Source organism: Mus caroli, unplaced genomic scaffold (assembly GCF_978045245.1).
Source record: "Mus caroli unplaced genomic scaffold, Mus_caroli_1 scaffold_6, whole genome shotgun sequence".
In the NCBI taxonomy this organism is placed as follows: domain Eukaryota; kingdom Metazoa; phylum Chordata; class Mammalia; order Rodentia; family Muridae; genus Mus; species Mus caroli.
In genome coordinates this window covers 138,353,247-138,375,025 of record NW_028227261.1, presented here as the reverse complement: position 1 = coordinate 138,375,025, position 21,779 = coordinate 138,353,247, and the positions used below count along the sequence as shown (strand labels likewise).

General features: G+C 40.3%; 1 protein-coding gene and 1 long non-coding RNA gene across 4 annotated transcripts in view; one reads left to right on the top strand and one right to left on the bottom strand.

Moving 5' to 3' along the window:
• Window positions 1-6,886, bottom strand: part of Ripk2 (receptor interacting serine/threonine kinase 2) — a 38,179-nt gene extending 31,293 nt beyond the window's left edge. Inside the window, exons 1-2 of one of the 3 annotated variants that reach the window (XM_029476818.2) lie at window positions 6,518-6,886; window positions 1,595-1,748 (exon numbers count right to left, since the gene is read on the bottom strand). In XM_029476818.2, the coding sequence (XP_029332678.1) occupies window positions 1,595-1,748; window positions 6,518-6,690 (327 nt within the window). In that variant the 5' untranslated portion in view covers window positions 6,691-6,886. Of the gene's footprint in view, window positions 1-891; window positions 969-1,594; window positions 1,749-6,517 lie in introns of those variants that run through there. The other 2 variants (XM_021160356.2, XM_029476819.2) reach the window with 2 other exon arrangements.
• A 651-nt stretch (window positions 6,887-7,537) lies between these two features.
• Window positions 7,538-14,442, top strand: LOC147004404 (uncharacterized). Its single transcript, XR_015047262.1, has 3 exons — window positions 7,538-7,642; window positions 11,145-11,295; window positions 13,001-14,442. It is a non-coding gene; the product is annotated as an uncharacterized LOC147004404 (long non-coding RNA).
• Window positions 14,443-21,779: the final 7,337 nt, after the last annotated feature.

Sequence of the window (21,779 nt, the reverse complement as noted above, 5' to 3'; positions counted from 1 at the left end):
TTTGGAAAAGGTGGTAGCAATCAGGCACCAGAACCACAGATTCACTTTTTAAAATACTAAGTAAAAGTCACTTTTTTGGAAGTGCTAAAACTGCCTTCTGACTCTGAAAACAAATATGCTTACATTTCGGTGACCAATTGGTAAGGAGATGTTTGAAAATATTTTAGGCTGTTTTTATAGCATATTTCCATTTTCATTCAATGATTTTTTTTCTTTTTCTTTTCTTTTCTTTTTCTTTTTTTTTTTTTTCTTTTTTCTTTTTTTTTTTTTTTAGACAGGGTTTCTCTGTGTAGCCCTGGCTGTCCTGGAATTCACTCTGTAGACAAGGCTGGTCTCGAACTCAGAAATCCACCTGCCTCTGCCTCCCGAGTGCTGGGATTAAAGGCATGCACCACCACTGCGTGGCTTAATGATCTTTTACGATGTTAGGGATAAGTGCTTCAAGATAAATTCCACTGTGAGTAACCAGTGTATAATTTAGGGTAACAGACTAAGGAACCAAAAGGAACACAAAATACCAATGTAGAGAATTGCCTCAATACTATGCAGTAAGCAAAACTTTTGTTGGTCTGTACAGAGGCAACTTTTTCAAAACACTATGAAGTTTAATAACAACGGAGCTTCTGCATGACAGTGCCATAAGGAGGCTTTTCCTCATGCAGTCAAGGGTACAGTGACAATCTGTGTTTTATGGTCACATCTAAGAGTTAGCAATACCCCTAGAGAAGGCTTTCCAATGGGCTCCAAATCTGGGTGGCAGAGTATATACAGGGATGTGGAAAGGAAACATTAGAATTTCTGCTTAAACTTCACTTCTCAAACAAACAAACAAAACAAAAAACTTGATTTATGGAATCTTTGTAAGTTGATTTCTGGGGCAGGTACACAAACCTTACAGACTGACACCAGTTACTTTAGTCCGTCTTTGTTTCAGATGGTCACAAGTCATGAATAGAATGCGATGTATTCTGAAACAAAGAGGAAGTCACTCCATGAGTGGCTGACAGTGGTGCCCACCTTCCCTTGCCTGAGTAGAAAGCACTGTGTATAGTATAACGTGGGAGTGCCATAGGTATTCACAGGTGTTATGCAATTCTAATTAGCTCAAATCCTCATAAAATGCAGCATCTGGCCTAAAAAAGATGTCTGAAACAAAAATGCAGACTGGAAAAAAAATCAGTGTGTAAGATCAAGCAAAAATAAACAGAATTCATGTATTTTGAGAATGAGGATTCTCAAGTGTGCTTGTTGATAGGATTCACAAATAAAAGTCAGAATAACTCATACCTCCAGAAATAAGTCAGTAATATCTCAAACTGCTATAGATAGAAAAATAACATGCATCATGTCACTGAAGACAATTTATCTGGTTCATTAACTGCTAATACTTAATTTGGATCCTAAGTAATCACTAATATAAAATATGGCTTAAAAATAGATTATATAGTATGAATTTCTTTTACTTCCCGTGCCTACCTAGTATGATTCATTTATACACTGCAAAGTGATGTGACTGAATGAAGAACACAAATAGTATATTTACTTTGAACAGAGTATATAGTGATGAAAGTCACTGAAAGCAAGCAGTACTTACTCTGTGTAGAAGCTCATTTAATGATCCATTTGGCATGTATTCAGTAACTATGCCCAAAAATTCAGGCTCATTGCAAATTCCCAAAATTGGAAGAATGTAACTAAATCTTGCTTTATGTAATATTTCGGCTTCTCGTAAGATATCATTTCTTTCACTAAGAGAAAAAAAAGATAATTATTTCAGATAATGAAAAACATACAAAGACTGTGCCAACAGATTAATTAAGTTTGGATTTTTTTTTTCACTAATTAGCTATGTAGCTTCATGTGAGTTGTTAACTTCTGCGTCCCTTAGTTTGACCATCCACTCAATTCTACTGGTCTGTTTAGAGATCAGCCAAAATAACTTCTCTAAGTCACTGGTGGGAAGAGGGCTACACATGGCTGTGACTATACTTTCCACTAACGGTAAAAGTGTAGCATATGGGTTCTTATTGTGCTTTTTCTAGGAAAGAGAAGGAACAACATTAGAGGAAGCTCCAAAAATCCACTTATGTTAGACTGACTTATACTTGAACTAATTCAATTATTGAGATTATTTTATACTAAAAGAAACATATTTGATTAGGAGACTATTACATTTTATCATTAAATACCATATAAAAATTTTCCAAACATGAATTCTAAAACATTCTAATAGTGTAGATGTAATTGCTTAGATCAGTGGTTTTCAACCTTCCTAATGCTGTGACGCTTTAATACAGTTCCTCATGTTGTGGTGACCCCCAACCATAAAATTACTTTCGTTGCTACTTTATTACTGTAATTTTGTTACTGTAATGAATGGTAATATAAGTATCTGTTTTCTAACCCATCTTAGGTGACCCTTGACCCCCTCCCCAAAGGGGTCATGACCCAGAGATTGAGAACCCCTGCCTTAGATTATGATCTGCATCATGATAAGCTACATCAAAGTCAGTAATATGTAGAACTTACACACCAAACAATAATAGCAAACAGGTAAGCACTCATAGCCCGACCCCTGGCATATCACATGGTCATGAATAAAAGACTATCAAATAGAGCTATGGACAGCATTTTACAACATAACAAAGACAAAATGGCATCTTTGCCTTTAAAGGCCCATAATTCAGATAAGAAAAATAAATAAATAATACAAGGAATAATGTGATAATTACCGTATGTTTTACATATGTATACTTACACACACACACACACACACACACACAGACACACACACACACGAAATAAGAAAAGCAAACTATGGGACGTTCAGAGGAGAGAGAATTTTGAGCATGGTAATGTCACCACCGTCTTCAAAGAGATAGACTTTCAGTGGAACTTGAAGTATGGCTAGAATTTCAACATCAGAGAGAAGATCCAGAAAGTAACTCCACAAAAGATAAGACCTTGCTTCTCTTTTGCCCATGTGTGTATCCATTCCCAGGACATAAACAATGGGTTATATACAGCAACACAGTGCATGTCCAACAGCCATGTGTCAAATGAATTCAGGAAGTGAAAGTAAGACTGTGACTGTTTAATGAGAGCTAAGATAGGAAAGAGTGTACGAAAGAGGAGGGTGGCATAAATGACATTTTGGGATCCTAAGAGGCCCAAAACTTTGTTTAGCAGTCAAGTGCAATGGAAGGTTTTGAGCAAGAGAAAAGAAATCAGTAAAAGGAGGTTTAAAGATAATTATCTTGGAAACAGGATATGGGATTAAGAGAAAGGGGAACAATTATGAAGACTGTAACAATAGTCCAGATACAAAGCAAGAGAAGCTGATAAAGTAGTGGAAAGACAAGAAAACACTGGCTGAAAAGAATGGTAGACTACAATGCAATGGCTACAAGGGACTTAAGTGAACAAAAGCAATGGGGGAGAGCTGATATGATGCCATCATCATTTCCCCAGATGCATGGGTGTTGGCAGCGCTGACATAAATAGAAAGGCTTCCAGGAGAAGCCTATTGGGTAAGTGAGGATGATTAGTTGGCTCTTAAGAAACCTGAGCTCTGGACGAATGGCTGTTGAAATAAGAATACAGACAGACATTCCTGACCAGACTACTTAAAGCACACAGAGAGACACACGGACACACACCCAACCATAGTAAGGAGTTATTAAGTCTTTGAGTAGGCAAAATATTTTATGCTTTTAAATTCAAGAGGCACAAGACAACATAAAGCAAAGCTTCTCTATTCTCTGTTCCTTACCTTGACTGAAAGGAAACCAGTTATATCAGTCTGTGAAGCCTATTTAATTAAACTTGAATTTCTCAAGTTCTATATTTGCCCCATGAGATATGGGTCAACAAGACAGTTCCTGTGTAGTACTTTACAGGATGAACCCAAAGATTCCTGGACATTTGAGATGAGAGGACACAGTGTGGAAGTTCCACTGACACATACATATAAGATAGCCTTTCCTCCTTCTGTCCAAAGTATGAAATAAAGTATTAGGAGAGAGTACATTAGTAAAGTGATTGTCATACAAGCAGGAGAATCTTGAGTTTAATTCCTAAGAATACACATAAAAAGCTGGCAACAATACACATTCCAAAACATTAAAGATACTTCTCTCTCTCTCTCTCTCTCTCTCTCAATGGTCTTGAGGAACAATACCTGAAGTTGACCTCTGGCCTACACATCATGCATGTGGGTCAGCAGCACATGGATCTCCTATGTGTGTATGCTAATACAAACACATGCATGTACATACACACATAGAAAGGTAGGATGTATTCCTCCTCCCTGTCAGCCATTTTCTATACAGTCCAACCCTTTACTCAACTCTCTAAAGCTGGTTTCATTCTCTCTGGTTTACATATTGGAGCATCTACAGTCAGAAAAATGAATGATCCTTTGGTGACAACAATACAAAGTGACAGGGTTTAAGTCAGATTTAAATTGTAGCCCTGGTACTCTAAAGTCTGTGTTTTTCTATTCTATTGTTTGATGAGAAAAGCAAATCAGATAGTTTGTGAGGTTAGAATTCAACAAGATTGAGGGGGAAAATAAAAGCAAAAGATTTTTAAAAATTTAAAATGCAAAATACAGCTTCAATAATTGTATCACGGAAATGACCCAACTCAAAATGTCAATAGGAAACAGCTATCCATCTCTAGGGTACTTGAACAACCAACCAATCGGAGTCATCAGTCCATTAAGGCTGGAAGACTGCTATGGAAGGCCCACTCACTGGCAATGGAGAGTGACTCACTGATTATTAAAATAATATGCAACGTCACCTAAACTTATTTTCTTTTCAGGTAATCTTAAAGAACAATGGGTACATTATCCACACCAGAGCACAACAAATATACGTACAGTGTTTATTATTCATATTTAATAGGTGAGGAAGTAAGATACCCTCAGAGTCAGTTTCATAAGCCTAGGCCTGTGCTCATGGTAAGATCTTAGACAGCAAGATAAAAGAATGCAATGCAGTAAGGCAAGGGGATTTTGTTGGTTTTATAAAGACAATGCCCTATCCAATTCAAGGAAATTATACCATGAAGTGGTTGGTGAATATGGGAAAGTAATACCATCCTGTCCATCTTTTTCCCTTGGCCGACAAATGGCACAAATGAAGCTTTGGAAAGCAGAATCAAAAGTGAGAAAACAACTAGCTTTAGTATACCTAGTGGTCTATTAGTGCTACATTTCCATAGACCATTCGTTTGCTTGGTACTAACCAACCTCCCTTTAAAGTTGACTACTTAGATGCGCGTGCTCGAACACATTCTTGAGCACGTGAACACGCCAACACACACACACACACACACACACACACACACAGCACTGGCTCCACAAACTGCTACACTACAGTGATCTAGCCCATGGGGAGAGGGAGGGCGCCTACCGGCAGATTTAAGTCCAACATTCGACCAGGGCTGAAGCAAGAGAGTTATCTGAAGCTGTATCTGACCTGATACCCAGGGTTAACAGCCTCTGACCAATAGGGCCGCTATGATCTCTCTATTTTCACACTAGATCCAGCAGGAGAAGAGGCCTGCAACCACCAAGGTTAGCAAGTGCACTAAAAACTGAATGAAGGTCTAGTTCAATTTCTGATGGAAATGAAACACACAAGAGTTCTGACTAGACCCATTGACTAACACATACAGCCACAGATCTATGGTATTTAGTTGTAATGTTTTCCTAGAAACAGAAACCAACACTTTTTTTTTTTTCCTTCTGAATATGTGGGAGCTGGACACAAATAATACCAGGGCAAGGGATGGTCAAAACTTTTAATCTTCATAAATTTTGACCATTTAATAGCCTTTGATTCATTTTACTGTTACAAAAAACATTGCACACTTCCTTTGGGGACTTTCAAAAGCAAGAGCTCGAATAACAACTGGTAATGTAGAATTTGATATCTGAACTTCATGAGTGCACGTAATAAACCACAAAGAAAACAAAACCAACCAAATCAAACCAAACCAAGCCATAATATGCAGGCTCAGGAGCAGGAATGAAACACACATAAAACCCTAGAAAAATATTTTGACGTTTAATCAATATAAAAACACCGGTATAGTATTATTATTTTTCTTTTTAGTGCTAAATGCTCAAACTCCGGTGTGTATTTTGCAGTCACTGCGTACTTCATTTCCAAGAGCAGTTTCCAGAGTTCCACAGCTCTTATGGCTAACAGCTAGCTAAAACAGAGCAAAGCCCACAAGCACTGTACCAACACACGTCGGGTTCAATAAACAGGGTTTTAGAGGTGGCCGTGATTGCAGGTTTTTGGAGAGTGGGAACACCTCGGGTGGGAGGAGAGGCAGGGCGAGTTACAAAGTCTGACGCACGTCCAGGAGAGTTTCCCCCTTGGATCAGGTTAGCCCAAGGACTTAAGGACTCGCTGCGGCGGAGCCGGCGCATCGCCATAGTGCGGCCGGTCTGTGGACGACCCAGCCCGCGTCTGTGTGGGGCCCCGCGCCGGCGCCCTACCTGTCGAGCAGCGGCGTGTGGATGTGTAGGTGCTTCACTGCCACCCGCACGCGCCAGTCTGCGTGTCGTGCCGACGAGACCGTGCCAGAGGCGCCCCGGCTGAGGTAGTGCAGGTCGGCGAGCTTGTGGTACGGGATGGGGGGTAGCGCGCTGCAGATGGCGTCCCCGTTCATGGCTCCGGCTCTGGCCGCGGCCCCTGCTGCGCCGCGCTAGGTCCCGGGGCGGCCCATTCCCGCGTGGCCGCTGCAGTTCCGGCCCGGTCAGCTGTGCCAGGGAGCTCGTCGGGTCTGCGGCCGCGCCGAGGTGGACCGTCCTCCTCCCTCCTCCTGGACTCGGCGGGCTCCTCCCTCCGCCAGCCCTCCCTGGGCGGACTCCTACCTTCACCAACTCCTCAGCCCGCGCCTCCTACCCCTGGCTCCTCCCTCCGCCGGCTCCTCCCTCCGCCGGCTCCTCCCTCCGCCGGCTCCTCCTTCTGCCCGCTCCTCCCTCTGCAATCTCCTCTCTCTGCCTGCTCCTCCCTCCGCCGGCTCCTCCCTCCTCCGGCTCCTCCCTCTGCGGGCTCCTCCCTCTGCCGGCTCCGCACTCTGCCGGCTCCGCCCTCTGCTGGCTCCTCCTTCCGCCGTCCCCTCCCTCTGCCGGCTCCGCCCTCTGTCGGCTCCTCCTTCTGCCGGCTCCTCCCTCTGCAATCTCCTCTCTCTGCCGGCTCCTCCCTCTGCCGGCTCCTCCTTCCGCCGTCCCCTCCCTCTGCCGGCTCCGCCCTCTGTCGGTTCCTCCCTCTGCCGGCCCCTCCCTCTGCAATCTCCTCTCTCTGCGGGCTCCTCCCTCTGCCGGCTCCTCCCTCTGCAATTTCCTCTCTCTGTGAGCTCCTCCCTCTGCAGGCTCCGCCCTCTGTTGGTTCCTCCCTCTGCAGGCTCCTCCTCCGCCCGCTCTTCTGTCCTCTGGCTCCTCCTTCCGCCGGCCCCTCCCTCTGCAATCTCCCCTCTCTGCCGGCTCCTCCCTCTGCAGGCCATGGGCGTGTCTCAGAGGCCTCCCTCTCTCCCCCTACAAGCCGGGTGGAAATCACTGAGGCTTGGAAAAGATTTCCTCCGGGGAAAATCCCTGTGGAGTCCTCCAGGCTGGTGTCAGGTGGGTCGGCTGGATTTTCCATTGGCCCGAGTGTCTTCCTTAGGCTCCAAACCTCGGACGTGATAGGGTGTGGGGTGACTACTGCTGGGGAGCCTGGTGACTTCTTCAGGCCCCACTTCCTGAGCTGTAAACCATCTGGTTGCTTCCACTCCAGTCTTTACTCAGTGGCTGCCACTTGTGAGAAGTGAGGTAGCGAGGCTAGCGCTGTCAGTGTGACAAATTGAGGTGTTTAGCTTCTGTGACTTGCTCCCTTACCAGGAAACGGTTTCTTCTTTTATTCCTCAAAGCCTACTCACAAATAGAATTATAAAACCATTTCTTGTGTTTGGGAAGCCTTCCATCCAAAAAGAAAAACAAAGGCAAAAACAAACAGAACCAAACAACCAAAATCCAGCACTATTTCATCTTTTTACTGTAAACACCTTTCTACTTAGGTATCTGTTCAGTACGATGTTTGGCGCAAATATCTCATATTTGTGAGCGATATAGTTCCATGATCCTACACGAACTAGGATACTACAATCTGTAATTGTTCCTTATATTAGTAGTGTAATATATATATAACACCGACATTTCCTTCCCTATACTCTAGTTCTTAATAGTTTTTTACAAGTCTACATTCTAAGATTATGTTTTCTTGGGCTGGAGTCATGGGTAAGCCGTTAAGAGGGCTTGTTCTTCCAGAGGATCTAAGGTTTGTTATCAGTACTCGAATCTAGTACAGCTGCCTGTTCTCCAGCTCCAGGGAATCTGACCAACACTTCTGGCTTCTGCAGGCAACACACATACACATAAATAGAATACAAAAATATAAAAATATGTACTTACAATATAATGTGTATATATCTCAACTAAGAATATATATAAGTATACATACTGTATGTATGTATTTATGTATACACATATATAGGGATTTTGTGAGTAAATACATTTAATTTTCATAATCAATTAATGATAGAAATCTTAAGACATTAACATTGAAGTAAATGTACTGGAGAAAAACTTAGACAAAATTGACAAATTAGCCTCAAAAATAAACATCACATCTATATGTTGAATTCATTTATTCAAAGTCCTACAAAATTATACCTGAATGTTATTAAGAATAAAGTTTATTTATGCCTTATTACATTAGCCTAGGAAATAGCAGCTTTAAGACATTCATATCTCATTTAGAAATAAGATACACATTTTTGCAAAAGATGGCACTTTTTCAAAACCAGCACAGTGTCAAGTCAAGTGCAGTGGTATTGGTACCTGCTTATGTTACCATCCAGGGTCATGGACTGAGTTCAGTTTTCCCAACAATTAAAGAATTAAAAGACAGAAAAAAAAAATCACAGCAACAGCAAGCAATCAAGTTCTGTTAATAGTAAAGTATGTGTGCACACACATGCACACACACACACACACACACACACACACACACGCGCATGAATGCACACAGACACAACAAATGGATATATCGATCATAAGTGGGAAGGAGATAGAAACTGAAATCTGCTTTTCCCTGGAAGATTGGTAGTTGAGTGTTTTGGTGATATTGGGTGGGGTTTCTCTTTTTGCATTGATCAGCTTGAAAAAAGAGGTGTAGGTCCATAGTATCTCGCTGTGCAAGCTTTGACATATTTATGCTCTGCCTAGAACATGCCCAGGTAAGTCAGCCAGAAAGGTCACACTTTTGGGAAAGGCCAGAAGCTTGCTATCTTGTTGATTATCTACACACTGATTCCCTGTCTGCCTACTACCACTCCTCCAGACTAGCTCCCAGACTGCTGTAATCCCCAGGATTCCCTCCTCCTGGATATCCCTTGTTCTCTATATGATAGCAAGTCTCTCCACTTCTTCATGCACACACTATTCTTGAAATTCTCTCTTGATGCTCTTCTGCTAATCTTGCTTTCCTCTGGGCCATGTCCAGTTAGCTTCCATTTCCCTTAGCTCTGGACTCTTCCAGATGCCCCTGAATGCCCCCACACCCTTCTCTCTCATCCACAATAAAAACCTTGCTCCCAGATTTTTCTTGGTTTCTTTACTTACACTTTTCCCCACTTACAAAGAACACAAGTATTCATCACCCCCTTCTTCTTATCGAGAACATCTGACCACTTGTTTTAAGCCCTTGCTCCCTTGCTTTCTTTGCCATAATCAATTGTTCCTTCCAGCTCTGAGTCTAAAATATACTCTTCTTTCTGTAGGTTGCTTTAGCAGGATACTTTATCACAGCAACAGAAAAAATTTCTAAGGCCAAGCTAATTACGATAAAGTCTAGGCCTTAATCAAAGATGACTGTTGATATAGGAAAAAATGAATCAGATGTGTTGGTATGTGCCCGAAATCCCATTACTTGGGAGATTGAGGCAGTAGGCTCCTGGGTTGGGGTCAACCTGTGGGCCTATGGTATCTAGTAGGATGCCCCAAATAATAAAGAATAGATATTTAATACCAAGATAGCCATGCATAGGGGGACAACAGAGTGAAGATAGAGGAACAAAGGCAACTGCAGTAAATCAAAAAATGACTGAAGTTACCACAGGCTAGGAGAGAGGAATTGAACTGATTATCCCTCATGGCTCTCAGAAGGGAAATTTCTGTAAACACTGAATCTGTTTTCCTTGTCTAATTTTGCTGATTCAGAATTGCTTTTCTGTCACTGTGACCCATTCCTTGAGAAAGTCTACCTGAAGGAAGAAGAGTTTATTTTACCTCGTGGTTTCAGAGCTATGGTTCGTGGTTGATAGCACCACTGCTTTGGGGCCCAATGAGCCAGGACGTTATGGCAGGGATCCTGTGTAGTGCAAACCTGTTCACTAGGAAGTATAGAGAAATATGGAAGAAGAGGGACATTCTTTATCTTCCACAGACAGCATACTAGCAATGTTTGCAGTGGCCTGCTTTCTTTAAGTAGGCCCATGATTTCTATGAACCCCTTCATTATGAGCTGATCAATAGATTACCAATAAGTGAAGCAAGCCTCATGATCTAGCCACCTCTCAGTAGTGCTACCAGCTGGGAAGTAAACCTTTAATGCATGGGCTTTTGGAAGGCCGTTTCATACACACACCGCAAATTGTTAGTAGAATTGTAAAATATGTCATGTTTTCAGATTGTTTTAGTTTATTCAGAATCATATCCTGGAATTCCATGTGACATTTTGTTTGTATCAATAGCTTTTAATAAATTGCTGAGTGGTATTGCACAGTATGGGCATACTATAGTTGTTTAATCATATATCCATCGAGGAACATTTTAGGTTTCGTCATCATCATCATTATCATCATTATTATTAATTACTTTTGCTTTTGAGACAGGGTCTCTCTACATAGCTCTGGCTCTTCTGGAACTCACTATGTAGTTCCAGGCTGGCCTTGAACTCACAGAAATCCAACTACCTTGCCTTCTAAGTGCTGGAATTGAATGTGTTTGCCATCACAGTTGGCCAAAATTCCTAATTTAATTTATTTTTCTGTGTATTTCTGTACACCATGCCTGGTACCCACAGAAGCCATAAGAGGGAATACCTTCTGGAGTTACGGATAGCTGTGAGTTGCCATCGGATGCAGGGAATCTTCTTCTGGAAGAACAGCCAGTGCTCTTAACTGCTGAGCAATCTCTCTAGCCCAACAGTGTCATTGGAAAAAGCTGACTATAAGGTTAGAACGCTAGGTCAGAATACCAATGAATCACTCCTTTGTTGACCTCCATATACTCTCAAAGCAGGGAAATATAAGATAGAATTAGCTGAGGAAACTGTTTAATAATTTCTTCATGATAAATGAAAAATCTTTCTAAATGAAACTATGTTTTAGTCCTCAAATTATGTTTGGCTTATTATGGTAAAGAATACAGAGAAGATAATTTACTTCAAAATCCCCTTATTTTGATTAAAAGAAAAGGGAGATAAACGGTACTGAATACCTACTACTTCATTAGTGCATTTAGTTGCCTGTAATATACTAGAAACGTGATTTTTAAATGTGTCTTAAATAGGTATGGTGTATGGCATTCAATTGATATTAAGAGGTGTGCAAATGAAAATTGGACCTGCCTGGTAATGCATAACTCCAGCCCAATACTCCAAGGCAACACATCTAATAGACATTTAATATATCGTTATCCCAAGTGCTGGAAGTAACAATAAGAATACAAATGTCGTCTCTGCATTCAAAATGCTTTGACTGTCCTAGGAAAGATCAGATGCCTGAACATACTCACAAGGTCGTAAGTGTTTTGCTGAAAGTTCAGGCTTCTCCTTTCAACATCAGGAAAAAACCCATGGACAGATAAAGAAAAGTGGCGTTCATAGTGCTGGTGTGAATTTCCGGAGGCGACAGTTTGTGAGCCGCAGGGTTGGGATGCTGGAGCACATGTATTGGGCTCAGAGTCCATTTTCTTTCTGGGAACTGCTTTCATTCGATGACGATCTGTTTTCACTTTCACTTTGTACAGGGTCTAAGGAGAGAAATAGAGTGATTAGGGGAATTCCCACATGCAAAAAGATGGTGCTGGACAAAGAATCATTAGTACAAAATTTTCCTGGGAATTTCCATTTTCCTGCCGGATTTTATTTGGCAGGTTTCTGGAAATGTGCAGGAACGTGTATATATAACTAGTTGATTAGTCTAAATCTAGGAATTTCAGTGCCTGAATTTAACAGAATAGTTTGCTTTTCTATTTTTTTCCATAGCTCAAAAATCATGTTCTCTGTCATTCCAAAGTTATAAGCAAAACATGCTGAGGCATACTACCTTTTAAGGCACAGTTATTTTCTCTTTAGGAAGCTACTCTGTGAAAGAGGATGTGAGCTTAGTACCCTTTTAAAGATCCTGTTTGGGGCAGAAACAGGACTGTGGACAATAGGCAAAGCTGTCCCTACTGAAGTAGCCTGTGGCCATTAGGTCTTAACAGAGAAGGCTAGCACAGCCTAGTGGAAGCAGGAAGTGTGATTAATCAGAGATCCAACACCAGTGGTCTAACAGATTTCTAGGGAGAAGTTGAAGTGTAGCTGGAAAATACAAAGCACCGTGAAGCATCTGTGACCCAATATTGTTCCATGATTGTTAAAAGGAACTGAAATATGCATCTTCCCAGGGAAGTATTGCATCACAACTCCAGAAGGCAGTCTTTATATCAAGGAGGGGTCATTTGCATGACGTACATTATCTATTGAACCTCTGGAAGTGAGTAAGAGAAGTCCCCCGCACCCCCCCATACTTGAACTGTTCTGAAGCTCAAGTTACACAATAATTATTAAAGAAAGGACTTTAAATTAAGCTCAACAATGTAGCAATGATAGCTACTATTTTCTTACCAGCCCTGCCATTTAATCAAAACTTTCTTATCTGGTTTGAGAAACAGGAAAACAAGTCTCTGCTAACCAGGAGCTTTCTAAGTACTTAGCTTGAATGTATGCTCTCCCGAGGGAAGATAAACACTTCCACAGAACACTAACCTCAGCTGAGACAACCTAGAGCATGTCGTGAAGCTGGACAGAAATAGAGTCTTCATGGGAATCTTCATGGCAATGTCTGAATAGGCAGAAATATGAACATTACCAACCAAGAAGATGAGCAGACGCTCTCCATTCCTGGCTAACAATGAGTGATCACTGCCCTTTTTGCCAATTATGGCACAACCTCGGCTTTTGTCTTTCAGTGACTGGATAAGAACTCAATCAAAACGATTCCTGCTCCTAGACAGTATCTAGTCTGAAGACAACCCTGCTCCTAGACAGTATCTAGTCTGAAGAGGATACCCATTTCCTTGGATGCTCCCTAGGCTCAACTCCTATAGGAAGTTCTTCCTAACAGGGTCTTATTGAGATTCCCTCTGTGTCCCCAGGATGCTTGTTTTTCCTGCTTGCAATGAATCAGTAAATGTAGCTTTGCATCACTGTAGATGGGTCTCTTGCTGCCTTTGCCTAGAGGAGGGTGATGTAATTAGCCAACTATCAGCCCTTATTGTATCTCAGGCAGTGCTGCCTCTATGGCCTTTTCAAAGAACAGATCTTGTGAACAAGGAACTTCCACATAATAATGTATGTAAAACAATACTTTCTAGCAAGGGCTATTGTTATTCACAGTTTACTGATGGAGATATTGAGGTACAGAGCTGTTATTTGTGTAATTAAATCCAGGAACAATTCTTGGATTGATTGAAAGCATGCAGGATTACCAGGCATACATATTTCAAGTTCTGGTTTCTCAGTTACCAAGTTCCTGTTTAAAAATATTTGAGCTGGGGAATGGCCCAGTAGGTAAAATGCTTTCTGCAGAAGACTGGATGCAGTGCCGCATATCTGTAATTTCATTTCTCCTATGAGGCAATCAGAGATAGAATAGGAGAAACACAGACGCTTGAGGGCCATCTAGCCTGGCATATGCCCCAGTGAACAACAAAAGACCCTATCTTAAAAGGGAGTACAATATTCAAGGTGATCCTCACATTTCCACACATGCTGTGTACCTGCACACACTCACACACACACACACACACACACACACACACACACACTCACACACACACATTTGTGTGCATACTCACAAGGTTAAAACATTTTTGAGCTAGGGATGTGACTTAGGGTTCTTGCTAGCATACATAACATTCAAGATCTGGTCTCTAAAAGTACCCAAGGAGCTAAAGGGATCTGCAACCCTATAAGTGGAACAACAATATGAACTAACCAGTACCCCGGAGCTCTTGACTCTAGCTGCATATGTATCAAAAGATGGCCTAGTCGGCCATCACTGGAAAGAGAGGCCCATTGGACTTGCAAACTTTATATGCCCCAGTACAGGGAACGCCAGGGCCAAAAAGTGGGAGTGGGTGAGTAGGGGAGTGTGGGGGGGGAGGGTATAGGGGACTTTTGGGATAGCATTGGAAATGTAAATTAGGAAAATACCTAATAAAAAATATTAAAAAAAAGATCTGGTCTCTAATACTGAAAAAAAATACATCTTTGTAGTCAAGATCTATATAATTCTCAAAACTCCAGAGTGCATTCAAATGTGGTATTTCTTAATATTAACTTGGGTATTTTAAATCATGTATTATAAAGAAATCCTGTACAACTGAAAACTTGTTTGGAAAAATGTCTTGCTTCAAGTGTAGTTAGATATTAAACTTGAGTGTATTCTTGCTAGATTTAATCAAAGTTCAATCATCTGAATAAATAAGTAACAGAAGATTATTTTGAAGGTAGATACACAAAAGATGATAAAATTGAAATATGAATTGCTTACATATAAAATGTACTTTATGCTCTACCAAAAACAGTATTTTTTTAAGGAAATAATTTGTGTGTTTGCATGCTGCTTTTGAGACAGTCATGCTATGTAGCTCAGGCTGGCCTAGAACTGGCTCTACAGACCACACCAACTACCTAGTTAGGGTTTCTATTGCTATGCTGAAACACCATGACCAAAAAGCAAGTTAGGGAGGAAAGGGTTTATTTGGCGTGTATTTCCACACCATAGTCCATCATTGAAGAAAGTCAGGACAGGAACTCAAGCAGAGCTGGAACCTGGAGGCAGGAGCTGATATACAGGCCATGGAGTGGTATTGCTTACTAGCTTGATGTGGCTTGCTCATTCTGTTTTCTTACAGGACTTTGGACCACCAGCCCAGGAATAGCACCACCCACAATGAGATGATCCCTCCCACACCAATAAATAATTTAAAAAAATGCCCATAGCTTGATATTATAGAGGCATTTTTTTTTTTTTTTTTTTTTTTTTGAGACAGGGTTTCTCTGTATAGCCCTGGCTGTCCTGGAACTCACTTTGTAGACCAGGCTGGCCTTGAACTCAGAAATCCGCCTGCCTCTGCCTCTCGAGTGCTGGGATTAAAGGCGTGCGCTACCACGCCCGGCTAGAGGCATTTTCTTAATTGAGGTTTTCACCTTGCAGATGACTTTAGCTTGTGGCAAGTTAACATAAAAGTACCTGACCTTGATTTTGCGATCTCATCTCTGCCTCCCGAGTGGCTTGGGTTATATGTGTGTATCACAGTGCCTGCCTGGCCTTTATAGCAATTTTGTAGTGATTATTATCTCTAGTATGATATGATGGTGCTAGTGAATTATGTTTTTTACTCAAACTTTAGAACAACTGTGGAAGTCTGCAAAAGACGGATTGGGTGGGTACTGGAACATCAACTTTGTTAGTGGAACTTGAAGACAATGATTTAGATATAGCTCACATAATCATAGTAAGAACAAACCCAATGTCGTTTCTCTCAAGGCCTGCCCTTGGCGTATGTATCGCATGGAGGAGTAAGGTAGACAATATTCTTTATGAAGGGAAGAAGTTTTTGAAGAGAAAGGAGATGAGAAGACATTTACACAAACTCAGGGTGTGGTGAGATTTTTTTTTTTCCTAGAGAGGAATACTAAAGAAGAAGGAGAAATTCAAGGTACATGAGAGGCAAAGAGTGTTGCTCCTACAAAGAACTCTCCTGACAGAAGTCCACAGAGGACAGAGGGATGGGGATGATTTCCTAACTTTAAATAGAACCAAGCCTGCAGCATGTAAGTTTATGTAAACACATGTTTGGCAAAAACAGAAGAGAGATAAAGTCGCATTTGTGTTCACATGAGGATATTGCCAAGGAGGGAGGGAGGTGGTAAAGAACAGTTAGAATTTTGAGATTTAACCAAACCCAAGGAAACAAATTATCTAAACATCTAAAGGTGTAATTGAAAGGGAAAGGCCAGTTTGCATAACAAAGATACAAGGAAAGTTTTCCCAGACCATTTGTGACACATTTTAAAGAAGACCACAATACCAAGAATCAGTACAAGGTTACTTAGAACTACTAGTGAGCCCTCATGTTTCAAGGGAGCAGTTGTCCTGCTTTTCAGCTTTGCTCCTGTGACATTCTGGGGCAATAACATATATCTAGAGTTGAGTATCATAATAGGAATGTGAAAGTCCCTATCTATAATTTGTAGGCCGGTGGGTAAAGGCTTTGAAAATCTGAATGTGTGCTTAGTCTTTTTTTTTTTTTTTTTTTTTTAAGAGACAGGTTTCTCTGTGTGGCCCAGGCTGTCTTGAACTCAGAGATTCTCCTGCCTTTGCCTCCCGAATGCTGGTTTTAAAGGCATGTGCCACCACTGCCTGGTGTAAAACCCTTCTCACAGGCCTGTGCTTGGTTTTGTCTGTCTCTGCTTTGCTATCTATGTTACCCATTCTTGCTGAAACTTGCTTTCATCATTTATGAGTTGGAGTAGGTATGAATGAGATAAGGCATGTGCAAGGTAAGGCGTCACAAACATAATTAATCTTTACTTCAGATCTCATGGTCTGTGCTCCATCCTAGTTTTCTTTATTTTAGACTAGTGTTTTGAGGGTGAGTTCTCTGCTGGGTTCTTATAAGGAACACAGGATTTTCTGCTTTTTAGGAATAATAATAATAATAAGACCCAGTGATTTTTTTTTAAAGGAGCTTAATAATTATTCTACCCTTGAATCTTTTCTAGTTAATGTAGTTTCTAAAATTACTCATCTGTGGGAGGCTCAATAAATACTTCTCGGCTGACAGCCATATGGTGATAGTCAAAGCAGGTAATGGGATGTAACATTTTCATTCATACAACACAGCAGGTGATCTTAGACCTGGGAATTGGCAGATGTGCAGAGAGTAATCAAACTGGCTTTCAGAGTCTAGCTGTACCAGTTTGGTTTTGATTTACTGTGTTTCCCATGCACGCTATAACTTGTACCTGTTTATATAGCCAGATATAGAACATCTGACTCATGCAAGAGTTTCATCCTTTGTCTCAATGCGGTTAAATCACAGCCTGATGAAGGAATCATCCTCTAAGGCACTTCTTCCCCTGAGCCTCAAACTCTGTATCCCTTTGTTTACTGCAGTTACTGCCCACAGCATCCTTTACACCATTAGCTGCCCAGGCTTTGGGAGGTGCTTGCCATGAGTGTTGAGCATTTTAGTATGATATATGTTATATATTTACATATATAGCATTTAGTATATATATATTATATGGATTATTTAGAAAGTGCAGAGTGTCAATATCGTCCCATAGAAAGCATACCTGAGTTATTTAATTAGTTCTTTTTGTTTCTTTATGTTTTGATTGATAAAGTTGTCCTTTTTAATTAGATTTTCCATAATATATATACTAATATATATATATCATACTCTCTCCCCTCCCCAAGTCCTTCCAGATACTCCTCACCTTCCTACCCACCCAACTCCATGATGTTTATCCTCTTCCCTTCACTCTCTCCCTCACGAAACCAAACAAAAATGAAAATAAACAGCCCATAGATGAAAAAATACCAAGCCAAAGTAAAGCAAAACAAAAAAGCAGGCACTACCCCTGACCCAGAATGGGGTTGATATAATCAATGACACTAATTTAGTTTTTCTTTTGCTAGCAGGCATCAATTGCAATAAGCTTCTTGGTTAGGGGGTGGAGCTTTGTGTTCACATCCCCTTTTCAATGTTGGAATTTTTTCCGTTTTGAGTCTTTGCAGGTCTTGTGCATGTTGTCAGTCTATGTAAGTTCATCTATATGGAGCCTTGTTGTGGCTGGAAGATGCTGATCTTTGGACTCATCTACCATCTCTGCCTCTGAAACTCTTTCTGCCCTTTCTTTTACAAAGATTCCTGAGCCTTAAGGGAGGGGTGTAGTAAAAACATCTCATTTATGGTTGACTACTCCAAAGTCTCTAACTCTACACAGCTGTGGAGTTTTGTGTTAATTCTACTGTAAGAAGCTTCTCTGATGGGGCTTGAGTGAGGCATTGAACTGCATGTATAGTAATATGTCATTGGGAGTAATTTCATTGCTATGTTCATTTAGCAGTATAGTAGTAGTAGGTTTCCTCCTAGGGCCTATCTACTCTCAGGTTCATGGCTACTTTGGTAGTGTTGGATATGGATTTTATAAGTCTTAAATCTAACTAAAAAGTGGTTGGTTGCTACCATAACACTTGTGTCACTATTGTACCAGTATGTCTTGTAGACAGGTCATTGTTACAGGTTTCAATGTTTATAGCTAGGTCATGTTGATGACCACTTTTCTCCTCTAGTAGCATATGAAGTACCTTCCAGCATGGATGCTAGTTAGTAGAAGTGAAGCTTCTAGTTGGACACCAGGTTGATTTCTCCAAGACATAGGTGGTGCTTCCATCAATAGAGCATTATCATCAGGTTGTGGGAAGTGAACAGTAGCCTTGGCAATAGTGTTATGTTTGACAGGCAATCTATGGCACTCCTTTGGCCAAGGAAATAGCAAGATGTAACTCACTGTGGAGATTTTACTTGGTGGCATATGATGTCTAGTTAGGACATTGTCTTTCTCATTATATGCAGACTCAATTTAAATTTCTTTCATATATGTATATATATTTAGAAAGCCTCGACAGTAGTTGGTTTTCATATGACTTCTCAAAATGACTTAGGGGTTAATTGTCCCCTCCATATTCTTTCCTTTACCTTGCCCTTCCACTCTGCTTCTCATTTAACCTTCTATCATAGTTTCTCCTTTATCTCTTCATAACACTATAGTTTATTCCCCCTTCCTTGGAAGATCTCCTCCCTGGTAGCCTTAGAGGCTCACTAATCTCTGCCGTTACTCCGACTGAAACACACACATCAAAAGCATAAAAGCTAACAACTACATATAAGACAAAACATTAAATAAATAAATAAATAAATAAATAAATAAATAAATAGGAGAACACAGGTAAACAGGTAGATGCACTTTAAAAAAGTACAAACTATGCAATATTTATCTTTTTGGATTTGGGTTACCTCATTTAATAAGATTATTTATAGCTCAATTTACCTACCAATTTCACTTTTCATTTATTTATTTATTTATTTATTTTTATTAAATATTTATCTTTTTGGATTTGGGTTACCTCATTTAATAAGATTATTTATAGCTCAATTTACCTACCAATTTCACTTTTCATTTATTTATTTATTTATTTATTTATTTATTTATTTATTTATTTTTATTAGATATTTTCTCTATATACATTTCAAATGCTATCCTGAAATTTCCCTATACACCCCCTCCGCCCTGCTCCCCTACCCACCCACTCCCACTTCTTGGCCCTGGCATTCCCCTGTATTGGGGCATATAAAGTTTGCAATACCAAGGGGCCTCTCTTCCCAGTGATGGCCGACTAGGCCATCTTCTGCTACATATGCAGCTATAGACACGAGCTCTGGGGGTACTGGTTAGTTCATATTGTTGTTCCACCTATAGGGTTGCAGACCTTTTCAGCTCCTTGGGTGCTTTCTCTAGCTCCTCATTGGGGACCCTGTGTTCCATCCAATAGATGGCTATGAGCATCCACTTCTGTATTTGCCAGGCACTGGCATAGCCTCATAAGAGACAGCTATAACAGGGTCCCTTCAGCAAAAATCTTTCTGGCATTGTGCAATAGTGTCTGTGTTTGGTGGCTGATTATGGGATGGATCCCCGGGTGGGGTAGTCTCTGGATAGTCCATCCTTTTGTCTTAGCTCCAATCTTTGTCTCTGTAACTCCTTTCATGGGTATTTTGTTGCCTATTCTAAGAAGAAATGAAGTATCCACCCAATGGTCTTCCCTCTTCTTGATTTTCTTGTGTTTTGCAAATTGTATCTTGGGTGTTCTGTGTTTCTGGGCTAATGTCCACTTATCAGTGAGTGCATATCTAATGACTTCTTTTGTGATTGGGTTACCTCACTAAGCATGATATCCTCCAGACACATCCATTTGTCCAAGAATTTCGTAAATCCATTGTTTTTAATTGCTGAGTAGTACTCCGTTGTGTAAATATACCACCTTTTCTGTATCCATTCTTCTGTTGAGGGACATCTAGGTTCTTTCCAGCCCAATTTCACCTTTATTAACAACTTAATAATATCCCGTAGTTCAAATGCAACATATTTTTCTTATCCATTCATCAGCTGGTGAACATCTAGGCTTTTCCAGTTTCTATCCATTTTACATAGAGCAGCAATAAACATGGATAAATATTATCTCCATAGAAAGATATTAACTCCTTTGGGTATATACCCAAAAGTGGTATAGTTGGAGCTTGTGATAGATAGATTTTTGGCATTTTGAGGAAACTCTATACTGATTTGCATAGTACTAGTTTATACTCTACCAGCAATGAATAAGTGTCTCTCCCTACATATCTGTCAACATGTTTTGTCATTTTTTTGTATTGGTCTTGGTCACTTTAATTTGAATAAGATTAATTCTCAAAGTGTCAGAAGCCATCATAGGAAAGTTTATGGCAAGCAAATATTTCTGAAGATGAGCTACAATTTTGCATGGCTACAGTGGGTGTGCTCTGAGATGCAAGGTCCTCGTAGACTTCATCCCAAAATTGCGTTTCACTGCTGATATGCCTTTCCTACCACTATTATATAGCCTCATGATTCCTGGGCATATCTACAGAATTAATATGAAGATCTACTTTCTGTGTACATCTTCTGTATAATGCTGTGTAGATGAGTTGATGATTTCATAATTCATTTTAATGACTTTATAAAACTCCTAAATTGATACAAGTTATCTCAAGCCCCCATATAGAGCTCTTCAGGTTTCATGGGCTAATTGCTCTAGGAAGAGAAAGCAGAATTTAAACAAATTTACAATCTAGGAAAACATTTCCTATAGGTTAGGAATGAGATCACTATCTGGTAACTGAAGATCATAAACTGGGAATGGACAATTTATTGTAAGTGCAAGGACAGAAGATAAAATATTGATTAGTTTATCTATACAAGACTTCAAATTAATAATACACAAGGCATCAGATTTGTTTCTTGACAAAGCCATATTACCTTGTGACATAAAAACTATTAATGAGCTTTAAACTTATAATGAGCTTGTGAATTCATAAAATACATAATGAATGTTTAGTAAGGTACTAGTCTTATTTTTGTTTGTTTGTTTTTGGCCAGCTCATATGATTTTTTATTAGATATTTTCTTGGTTTACATTTTTACTATTTTACTATTAGATATTTTCTTTATTTACATTTCAAATGTTATTCCTCTTCCTGGTTACACTCCAGAAACTCTCTAACCTCTACCCCCTCTCCTGCTCACCAACCGACTCACTCCTGCTTCCTAGTCCTGGCATTCCTCTAAGTGGGGCAT